This window comes from Tasmannia lanceolata, unplaced genomic scaffold (assembly GCF_043159265.1).
Source record: "Tasmannia lanceolata isolate RefF3 unplaced genomic scaffold, GAP_Taslan_0.1 ptg000002l, whole genome shotgun sequence".
Taxonomy (NCBI): domain Eukaryota; kingdom Viridiplantae; phylum Streptophyta; class Magnoliopsida; order Canellales; family Winteraceae; genus Tasmannia; species Tasmannia lanceolata.
Genome location: NW_027518679.1, coordinates 30160873 through 30171870, shown reverse-complemented (window position 1 = coordinate 30171870; position 10998 = coordinate 30160873). Strand labels below are relative to the sequence as shown.

The 10998-nt window shown below is 36.8% G+C and overlaps 2 protein-coding genes across 3 annotated transcripts; one reads left to right on the top strand and one right to left on the bottom strand.

Annotated features, from left to right (window-relative positions):
- On the top strand, nucleotides 1-8158 carry ATOEP16-4 (Mitochondrial import inner membrane translocase subunit Tim17/Tim22/Tim23 family protein). 2 transcript variants are annotated; one of them, XM_077372153.1, is made up of 6 exons: nucleotides 1-159; nucleotides 4210-4261; nucleotides 4512-4558; nucleotides 4715-4748; nucleotides 6928-6995; nucleotides 7867-8158. In XM_077372153.1, the coding sequence occupies exons 1-6, from the start codon at nucleotides 85-87 to the stop codon at nucleotides 7999-8001; spliced, it is 411 nt and encodes a 136-aa protein (XP_077228268.1). In that variant the 5' UTR covers nucleotides 1-84; the 3' UTR covers nucleotides 8002-8158. The 2 variants fall into 2 exon arrangements, with proteins under 2 accessions (XP_077228268.1, XP_077228320.1); XM_077372205.1 differs by having other exon boundaries at nucleotides 2-159; nucleotides 4512-4543.
- Nucleotides 8159-9551: 1393 nt separating this feature from the next.
- On the bottom strand, nucleotides 9552-10097 carry LOC143890490 (putative invertase inhibitor). Its single transcript, XM_077395200.1, has one exon. It carries the CDS (start codon nucleotides 10095-10097, stop codon nucleotides 9552-9554), a length of 546 nt encoding a protein of 181 aa, XP_077251315.1.
- Between the last annotated feature and the right edge of the window lie 901 nt (nucleotides 10098-10998).

Genomic DNA, 10998 nt, shown 5'->3' with positions numbered 1-10998 from the left:
TGCAGCCCTAAGTCTGATACTGTTTTTCCTCATTCTCTTTTATTTTCTTCGCCTGTTTGAGTAGGTTCTGCCCAGAAAAAAAAAATGGAGATGGACGAAGTTAAAGACAAGATTCCTTGCTCTACTCTTGCTGTTGATTCCATCGTTCGTCTCGGAACAGTAATCTCTCTCTCTGTTGTTTTGTTTCAAAGATTTCGGTTTTTTGAATCACTCAAATAAGACAAATTAGGGGTTTATGCTGTTGTTTTATTGGTGCCCTAATTCATCAAGCAGGATCGTTTGATTTGGATCATTTTTCTTTTTATGCAATGAAATCAAAATAGTAAGAATAGATGATAGCAAAATCCATCACAAGATATGGTAGAAATCTTGAAGGGTTTGGTTATTTAGGGTTTGTTTGGTAAGCATGAAAAATTATTCCATGTGATCTTAGAGACTTTAGAGAGACATGAAAAGCCCCTGAAAATAGGAAAAAAGGACCCAATTTGAAGTAGTGTATTTGTTTTCACAATTTTTAGGGATTTCTCATGTTCTTGCCATTTATCTCTCAGCTCCTCTTTCACAGTTGGGCCTTTAACTATTCCATGGAATAAATTTTTGTGGTTGCCAAACACGCCCTTAGAATGCGAGGAAAGTGGCCATTGTCCCGATTGCTAACATGGGTCGCAAATGTATTTTTTTTTTTTTTGGGAATATGTATGTAAAATTGAAATATTAAAACGCTATGAACTAAGAAAGTAACAATTTTTGGATTGACTTACAGGTTGGGTGAGATGGTGAACCATTTGAAATAAGTTTTATGGAAATGCATCATATGGAAGTTGAATTGTTTCATTCTAATATATATTTTTTAAGTTGTACCTTATTAAAAGAAAAGGTAGCGCAATTATCAGCGGTCTATACACACACACAAAATTACTTGACATTTTGTTTAAAACTATATCTTAACTAATAATATTTATGGAAATGATATTTCCATCAGTGCATGAGCTAACCATTTCTGCTATGTAAATCGGTTTGCCAGTTAATATTTCACCTGAATTGTCCAATTTGATCCAGAATCGATCAAATTTTCAAAACATGCCACCAAATGTAATTTCCTGGGAAAAAAAATGCACACTATATGTGAAAGGACCTATTATGGTAATTGATAGACCAGCTATTGTAAATGGAACATGAATTTTACAAAATTTCCCATTCTTCCATTTTTTACAGTTTCATTCTCATGTCATGATAAATACAAATGGGTTCACAAGCGGAACCCATAAGCGTAGGGTGTTGAAAGACAAATAGAGAAAGAACTAGAACGTGACTAAAGTAAAATTGCGAAATAGACATGCGGAGGTTGAGATCAATGTAAAAGGAGTCATCCGATGGCGAACTGTCATATGTTCAATTCTATTTGGTGTTGAGGACCATAGTAGTCAAAATCCCTAGGTGACTGCAAGTAACAACTTCCCTTGGGCACCTGGGTGATTACTAGGAATGCAAGTAGAAGAATGTTGAGTTATTGGCATGGTTTTAAATTTCGGTTTCGGTACTGATTTCGGACCCCACAAAATTCGAAATTTTGGCCGAAATTTGGTGAACCCAAAACAACACTATTTTATTCAGTATAAGATTTCGGCCGAAATTTCGGTAAAATATTAATTTAATTAAAAAAACAGGTTTTTTGGTGAAATTTCAGGGGAAAACGAAATTTCGAACGAAATTCCGAAATTTTGGACAAAATAAAATACCATTTCGGGTATTATTGATTTCGGTGTTGGTCTCCACTGAAATCCGAAATTTCAGATTTCGGTCGAAATTTCGGATTTCGGTCGAAATTTAAAACCATGGTTACAGGCGTACATATGAACACACATACCTATTTTTTCATATTGCATTTCTAGAAGCCTATACATGGGTAGTTAAGTAGTTTAGTTTATTCAACATGTTCAGCCCATTTTATTGATTCTAAAATATCCTATCAGGTATGATCAGAAACCACCTCAATTTCTCGCCATTGTATATGTGTGAATGACGAGGACATTGTTGAAAGTGAAAAAAATAGCTTGTCTGAATTAGGATTCTGAAGAAATTTTAATCATCTATTGTTCTCATTGTTTTAATTGGGAAATTTTAATATAGGCTGCGAATGACATGTATTATGCACTGCAAGAAAAGCAAACCAGGGGATCCCATAGGATATGGAAAAAGGAAGACTGTCAGAATGAGATGTGGCAACATCACAGTTACCAAGGCATGACCTTCAATTTAGCAAATTAATTTGGTTTTTTAAGCTATCCCTCTCTTAATCTTATAGAGAATGCAGTGAATTGTGAAGTGTATAGATCAAATCGATTCGAACAAAGTTACTGTTACAGTGATTGAAAAGTCTCTTAATCCATCCTCATTTTTGTAGCTTATCTGCAACTTGTCTCCCTTAGCAAATAGAGGCTGTTAGAAAGGCTATTTAAGTTAGGACAACGTAAACTATGCATCAAATAACTGTCATTTTGAATTAATATGTGATGCGGGGCTACCAACAAATATGTAATCTCCAATAAATAAACAGTTCAAAAGAAAGGATGTGGGGAACCAAACAATGATCTGATTGGGTAGGTGTGTTTGCAGGGAATATGTCGTGGCAGGGAATATGTCGTGGGTCTAGCTTTGGAGAGAGATCCTTCACCAAAAAACTGTAGACTGCTTTACAAAAAAAATCTCCCTAGAAAAACTTAAGAGGGCCTGGACCCAAAACTGATATTTTGTCAATTTTTCGGAGAAACATCAATAGAAACTTGGCAAAAAAGCTTCTAACTATAATTAAAAAAGAAGAAGTCATAGGTCACATAATATTTATGTGATCTAGAATCTAGATTTGGTCAGCCCAAATGTGTGGCTGTATGATTGCTGATGACCCTAGGATGTCACTTGGAGGTTCAAAACTCTAAGAAAGGGGAGCAACATTTCATCTAGATCATGCAGCTGTGATACCAAGTTGCAATTTAGCCCTGTAAACGAATCAAGAAAGTAGGGAAGAAGTGAGATGAAGAAAATGAGGAGAAGAGAGGACATGAACATAGTTAGTGGGTTTCAAAGTAAAAATTCTACGAAACAGTGTGTTTATTATATATATGGAGAAACAACAAACAAGGTTTGAAAAGATGGGGATTTCTATGACACGAAAGAGGGAAAATGGAGAGAAGAAGAGCAATAACATGAAAGAAGATGAAATACCTCTTTGAGATGTCGGATCATGGCCATTAGTATTGTTTCTAGTTGGTGATCACATATGGTACCTTGTTAAATCAGTCAAGATCTTGGCCATTAGTATTGTCTCTAGTTGGTGATCATAGTTTTAAATTTCGGCCGAAATTTCGGATTCCGAAATATTTCGGTTTCGGTTTGGACTGAAACCGAAATTACATTGAATCGGATTTTCCGAAATCTGAAATTTTAACCGAAATTTCGTTTTTCACCCTTATTTACAAAATTTCTACCGAAATATAAAAGATTTCCACCAAAATTACCGAAATTTCCACCGAAATTTTGTACTTTTCGGTGGAAATGTTAAGGAAACCGAAATTTTGTTCAAGTTTTTACATGGTTTCGGCCGAAATTTCCACCGAAACCGAAATATTTCGGTTTCCGTTGTGGCTGAAACCGACATTTAAAACCTTGTTGGTGATCACATATGGTACCTTGTTAAATCAGTCAAGGAGATGATATGTAAAGAAGAGGAGAAGAAAAGGGAAAAGGGAAGAAGACAATCACACATGAGGGAGGAAGTTTTCAATCCAATTTGAAATTCTGGGTAACGTCTTACATTCATTAATGTGAAAATGACCAAAATACCCCTACATGGTATTTTTTCTAGCATGATCAACAGATTAGCAACTTTTTTGCTGATAATCTTATGGTCCTTGTAAAAAATGTGACTTGTGAAACACACCTATTTTGGAATGCTGTCGTATAATACCCTATATGCATATCCCATGGCGAAAATTTAGAAGATTTATGACTGTGAGGTCTCTCTCTTTCTCATAAGCCATAACTCCATTTCCCAGGATAACACATTAGCTGGTTATATTGGATTTTATAGTTCTCACTACATCCAATGCTTTCTTTTTGTAGCAGTTTATTATTAGATCAAGTTCAAACTGATAATAATTAAATCAAGATGATATGCTTTGATTCTTAACAATGCAATTTGTGTTCACTTAGGCGGGATTGGCCTGGGGTTTTTTCAGTGGTAGATATGAAGCTGATAAACAAGGTAATTCTAATTTACCATTTGATATGATTTGTGGAAAAAGAACCCATGCATGCATAATCTTTATTTCTATATCCATATCCATATGCATCATATCTATATCTATCTTCTTATCTACCTGTTGATCTACTCATGCACATATGTTTTGGATTGATACCTCATCTTTCTTACTGTTCTTTTATGACTTGGTAGCAAAATTCTGGCCCGAATTGACCCACTTTATCATTTCTTCTTTATCGCCTCTTAAAATTAGGCCTTACTGGCAGCGGTAAAGCTTCTTTTGTGGTAAGTTCGTTTAAGGTGATGACATTCGTTTTTGTCTTAAGATATATTCTTTCCAATGCTAATTTCATATTTTTATTTTAGGGATAATATTTGCTTCAAAATTCTTTCCTGTAGAGGTTACATAAGTTTTACTTTATCTGATTGGCGAACTATTGAATCTTAAATCCGCAGGTCAAGTCTGTTGGCAAATATGGTCTCCATTGGGGTAAGTTGATCTATTTTTTTTTTCCATCTATAGTTGTAGGCAAGTGCACATGATTATTAATAGAATTTGGATTCACCTTGTAATATATTGATTTCTCGATTATCTTTATGTTCCATACCTCGCACTTTGCAGTACCATTAATTAATAATTTGAGGGATGTTACAAGTCAAGAGCAAAGAAGTTTAGAAGACGAAGAAGAAAAAAAGAAAGAAAAGGGGAAAGACAGATGAACGAATTTGTTAGGTTTTGGTTGACTCTCCCAACGGAATACAAGAATTACAATAATGTCACTAATGGAATTGGGCCCTATCATATAATCCATATCATATCCCCCATCATAACCCATAAAACTAGTCGCTAACCCGTTTCCTTCATGCCGTTGCAAACTTCACTTGTATCACTTATTTCCACTCTCTTCTCTCTCATTTTTTGTGCTTGCTGCTATTAGGTCTCATTAACTATGTTCCAAGTTCTGCATAGTTATTCTCTATTTCTATCTATCCCCTGTCAATCTATATTATAGATTTCTATTTCACAACAGATCTGCACATATCTAATGGTTTTGTTTCCATACTCATGATTTTGTCTTGGTACTCACTGTTCTCATTTTGCCTATTTCTTTTCAGTATTCTGTGTTATCTAGGGGTGTAAACGAGCCGAGCTTGGCCAGGCTCGGCTCGGCTCGTTAAGCTCAAAAGCTCGGCTCGGCTCGGTCAGGCTCGGCCAGGCTCACGAGCCTTACCGAGCTCGGGTTATATTAAGTTCACACCCCTCATCTTCCCTGGACAGCCCTACCTAGTGTAATTTGACTACTTTTTTTACACTATGGGGAGTGGTCCAAGTAACAAATGGGGTTCCAAAAATGAAGTGACATATTTTGCCTCCCCCTTTCACTCTCTGGACAACCCTTTTAGTGTATATATTAATATATAATATCTATATTTAAATATATTAAATTCTTAACGAGCCTTAACGAGCCGAGACGAGCCGAGCCGAGCCTGGCCTAAATCGGGCTCGGCTCGGCTCGGCTCGTTAAGGATTCCAGCCGAGCTTTTTTCGAGCCGAGCTCGAGCGAGCTTCCGAGCCCGAGCCAAAATTGACACCCTTAGTGTTATCTATACAGTTCGTAAGCAGTTTTCAGGCTTAAACTTAATCTAGCTATCATTTTTTTGGAGAGGCAATTGCTTGCAATTAGCAACTTGTGGGTCGCCTTGAAGGTTCACTCTCCGTACCGGGTGAATTTATGACAAAATATTCAAGTAACACAAGGAAAGCTAGTAGTTAAACTAAGCCAAGTCAGTTGTGAAATATGACATTTACAAGAACTAATGTGGGCTGCTGGTTGTCTGCCACATTATTTTTAGAAATATTAAGTTGTTGGTGTAAGATCTTATGTGGGCAATCATTGATCTAAAATCGTCGGTTTAGATTGAAGAATGAGATTTAGAGTGAAATGACTGGAGTTACCCATTGACCATGGTATCAGTAAAGGGTATATGGGTATAAGGGCAATTAGTGCATCTCATCCGTATTGAGACATAGATGCTTAGTTTGTAGCCCAATTCAACTACAGACTTAACTGGATAGATAAAGTCAAATAGAGTTCTATTGTGCGTAGAACTCTAGGAGGCCTTTTCCATAAATATGGGGTTGGTCTCTGCTGCCATCTAACTTGACCAAAGGAGATATCCTCGACCCGAGATCAGGCAGACCAGAGAGGCAGTAGAAGATCCAGCCAGGTTGATCACCACCATGGATGATCGAGATAAGTTTTCAATCTTTCTTTGTATTCTAGTTGTTTGCATGATTAGATCCTTTAGATTAATTTGTTATATTGTTTTACCTTGTTAGTGATCATGACATATTGATCGCATACCATGATCCTAGGTTTTACAGTTGGACCTTACACATTCATTCCCTTTGGATTGCCTTGCTCCCTTTTTTTGTTCATGGTGCTCTAAAACTGAGGTGTCAATAGTTATTCCATTGGCATGCTGAGAAGCTGTTCCAACTTTGCTAGGACTCGTTTGTTTTTCTGTTATAGTTTCTTTATCTTTATCTTTTTATTGATTTTGCAACTGCTACTGTTTTTTTTTCAGCTCCTGTGTATATTGGAGTATCTGTTACTGCTTTTCTTTTTGAAAATTGATGATATGCATTCCTTTTCATTTTCATCTAGGAGTTTTTGCTGGTGTATTTTCTGCAACACGCTGTGGAGTTCAACGATACCGGATGGAGAAGGATTGGGTTAGTTACTGTCTTCTGGTTCTGGTTTGTTTTTCCTATTTATTATTTTGATCACGGAATTTATTCTTATTTTTTGGAGAATAAAATTATCATGGCCAAGATCTTAATTAATTGATTTTCTCTCTCTCTTGCTGTTCAAAATTTTTTCTTTTGTATATGTGTCTGATTATGATGATTTGTTCGGCCCGGTTGTTAGAATAGAACTATTACATGGGTGTTTTAGCTAGCTGGTTGTGAGGGCTGGCTGCTAAACAATTTTATGCGAAAAAATACTTTTCTGAAGGAAGTTCAAACTTCAAAGAGTGAGTGTGCATTAGACAACAATGCGTCCCAACTATAATTAGATGTTAAGTCCAGTTTAAAATGAAAATATTAGAGGGACATTTTTTACTGTCGAGTTGCAAGGGTTTGTTGCACTGACAATTAGATGTGAAAAATGATTTTCTTTATGAGAAGCACAAAGAAAGAGTTGACATGAAATGTCATCCTTGTTTTATAGTTTCTTATCATCCCAGGGTACAAAAAACATGTAAATATTAAAAAGATATCTGAAAAAGGGCTTTGGGTCTTACATAAAACATGATCACGTCGATTGCCACATGTTTGAAGCCGTGACATGCATTTCTACAAAAAACCTAAACTGGTCTAAGAGTTAAAACTTATTGAAAATTATAAAAGAAAATGTATTACTTGTAGATTGAAAGCTTATGCCAAATTTTGTGAGGAAACATTAGATTGAAGAATTCATAAAACCTTTAAATGTAGTTTGATAGAATGGAATACTAAAACCTGCACATCACCAAGTATTTGGATGTTAAGTTTCCAATGGAGCTTTATGATTTCCTAACGAGCATGTTAGAACTCCGTGCAGGTGAATTCTTGTATTGCAGGTGCTGTTACCGGGGCTGCTTTGGCTGCGAGAACTCGGAGCTGGGTGCAAGTTTTAGGCACAGCAGCTATGGTATCTGCCATTACTTCTGCAGCTGATTACACTTTGGCATTGTGACTTTGTCTAAGGAAACCCTTTTGTGGGCATTTTTTTTTGGCATCATTCAAAAGAAAAAAAAAAAGGAAACCCTTTTGGGCAAAAGTAAGTCAAAGTCACCCTTTTGCTTCCCCAAAGAAATTGTGATATCTCATTGCTATGAGTTTTATAGTCTGAATTGTTTGGTTTTGCTTGAGAAAATTGCATCCAAAAGCTTCTCTATCCCTTTTGAAAGCTACGGGCATGTTCGGCAACAATTCTCATTTTGGCCTAAAGAATCGGGCGGAAACGGAGTGATGAGAAACTTTAGAAATGGTTATTTATCGCTTCAAGGAATCCTATTTTTTAGTCGAAAAAGTAAAAGAAATTTTGGAAACAAACCTTAGCAGGTCACGCAGCCGAACAAGATTTTTGAGATTTTTTTGGGTTTTGTCATTCTCCACGCCTAAAAAAGGGGAAAATCCCATAAAAGAATAGTTGCCGAACACGCCTGTACATGTACAGTATAAAAGGTCCTCTCCAATTCAGTTTTAAGCTTCTGGTTGTGAAACTTTCAGTCTAGGGGTTTTGTTCAGACATGTGCACCGTATAGCTTTTCGATGGGGATCGTAGGCACCCGTTTGAGACCTACTCTAGGTAGAGCTGCACCCGTGGGGTCCAGTAGGGGCATATTAGGCATTTTGGACTCTTTTTTGTGTGTGTGGCGCGGGGTGGGTGGGGGTGGGGGGGGGGGTTGGTGGGGTTATGTCTATTTATTTTATGGTATTTGTGTTTTCTTTCAGTTGCCTATATATATATATATATATATATATATATATGAGAAAACGGTTCCTACACATATGTGTAGAGAGTTCTCTACACACTAGCTTAAAATACAGTGGGGACCCACATTGTTTGGGTGATCCAAGCCATCCATTTTAAAGGCTCTCACATAGATAGGGTGTCTACAAAATATCAGATCCATAGGATCATCCCAACCCTACGATTTGTGGAGGTAAAATGGATGTCTTTAAACCTTCACAATTTAGTCCATTTTTTGCCTCCACAGTTCGAATGGTTAGGATGATCCTACGGATCTGATTTTTTATGGACACCCTATCTATGTGAGGGCCTTAAAAATGAATGGTTTGGATCACCCAAATAATGTGGCCCCCACTGTATTTTAAGCTAGTGTGTAGATAACTTATCTACACATATGTGTAGGAACCGTTCTCTCTATATATATATATATATATATATATATATATAGGATAATGTATGGGATTTTTAGTTAATTTTCCTCTAAAATTCTTTCTTCCCTCTTTTTCATTCTCTTCTTCTCTTTCTCTACCGCGCGCCCCCCCATCCTCCAAAAAAAAAAAAAAAAAAAAAAAAGAAGAAGAAGAAAAAGAAGAAAAAAGAAAGGAAGGGCCACAAGTGAGGGGGAGTACTGAAGTATGAATGATTAAATAACACCAACTCTAACTAAGTCTCTTGTATTTTTGAGAGAGAGAGAGAGAGAGAGAGAGAGAGATTATTACATAATGCTTGAAATAGAACAACACCAAAATAAACAAGCAAATGAGCAATGGTCAAGATGATCCGCCAAGGAGATCTGATATCACTTCGCCGATCTGTTCAATACCAATAATATTTTCATTCCTGGTCGTTATTGGCGAGACACGTGCCGGCTCTTTTTCAAACCTAGTTTCGCATTCCAAAGCCGCATAACCTATGGTTGCCATGTCAATCTTTATCGTGCTATAACGTTTCGACTCCAAATCCTTCGTAGCCTTATCAGTCTCAATGGTCATACCCTGATATTGAGTTAAACAATCATTAAGGTAAGATTTTAACACCGGATCGGTAGAAGTACTGATCAAACTAGAGATGTGTGATAATGTATCGGTCGCGTTAGCAACCACCAGGTCGATAGTGACTTGAGCTAGCGTTGGTAGATCGGCAGTGGAGGAACGGGCATCGGAGAGTAAAGCTGGGACGCAAAAGTCATGTTCATTGGTGCGGCTGCAGACGGTCTCTACTAACTCATCGGAGAGCTGCGCAAGAGTGATCCTAGCAGAGAAAGGATTGATCAGTAGAAAGAGAAGAGGAAGTAGGAAGGGATGAAGAGAGGCCATCTTTCTTCTTTTTCTTATATTTCTTATGGGAATTGGATAGGGAGAGGGTACGTATTTATATTTGTGGGGTGTAGATAATGCTAGATCTCCCAAAATATTTTGCCAATCTTATAAGATCTAAGGCTTTGATGTTTATTTACCAAAAATAAGGATACTACTATAACCAGCTAAAGAAAGGGCACGCTGGAGGATTATGTGGGACCCATTTTGCATGGAAATAATGCTGAATCTCCCTGAATATTTTTCCAATCCAATAAGATCTAAGTCTTTGATGTTTATTTACCAAGAATAAGGATGCTACTACAACCAGCTAAAGAAAGTGCAGGCAGGAGGATTATGTGGGACCCACATTTTGTATGAGGAAATAGATAGGACGTGGGATTGCCAAAATTAGGTGCTGGAATCGGGATATGATTCCAATTCCATCCAATTCCAGCATTTGTTTCAAAAAAGAACTTTATCAAGGCTGTGAAATGGATATATTTCCCATTATGAATGCATTATCTCTACTTAGTTTTCTAGAAGTACACCTTGATGTTGAGTACTTGAGCTTGGTATTGAAGACTTCGTTGTGCTTGCTTCAATTGTTGGATGATCATTTCTTTGATGTGCTAATGAAGATATTTTAGATTAGGGATTTGCTAGGGTCCATCGCAAAAGGCATTTCGGGGCTGGTCTGTCGCTTGTCAGACCAGCCGCGAAATGCCTTTTGCAATAGACGCTAGCAATTCCCTCTATTAAAAGTATCTGTAAAACATATTTGGCAAAGAAAGTAGAAGTGTTTTATTAGTATGTAATCAAGACAATTTAGACTTTTTACTTAATTCACAAGTAAATTATAATAAAAAGTGCGTGACTCTACTGAATAATCAACATGGATTATTGAATGTAATGTTATACT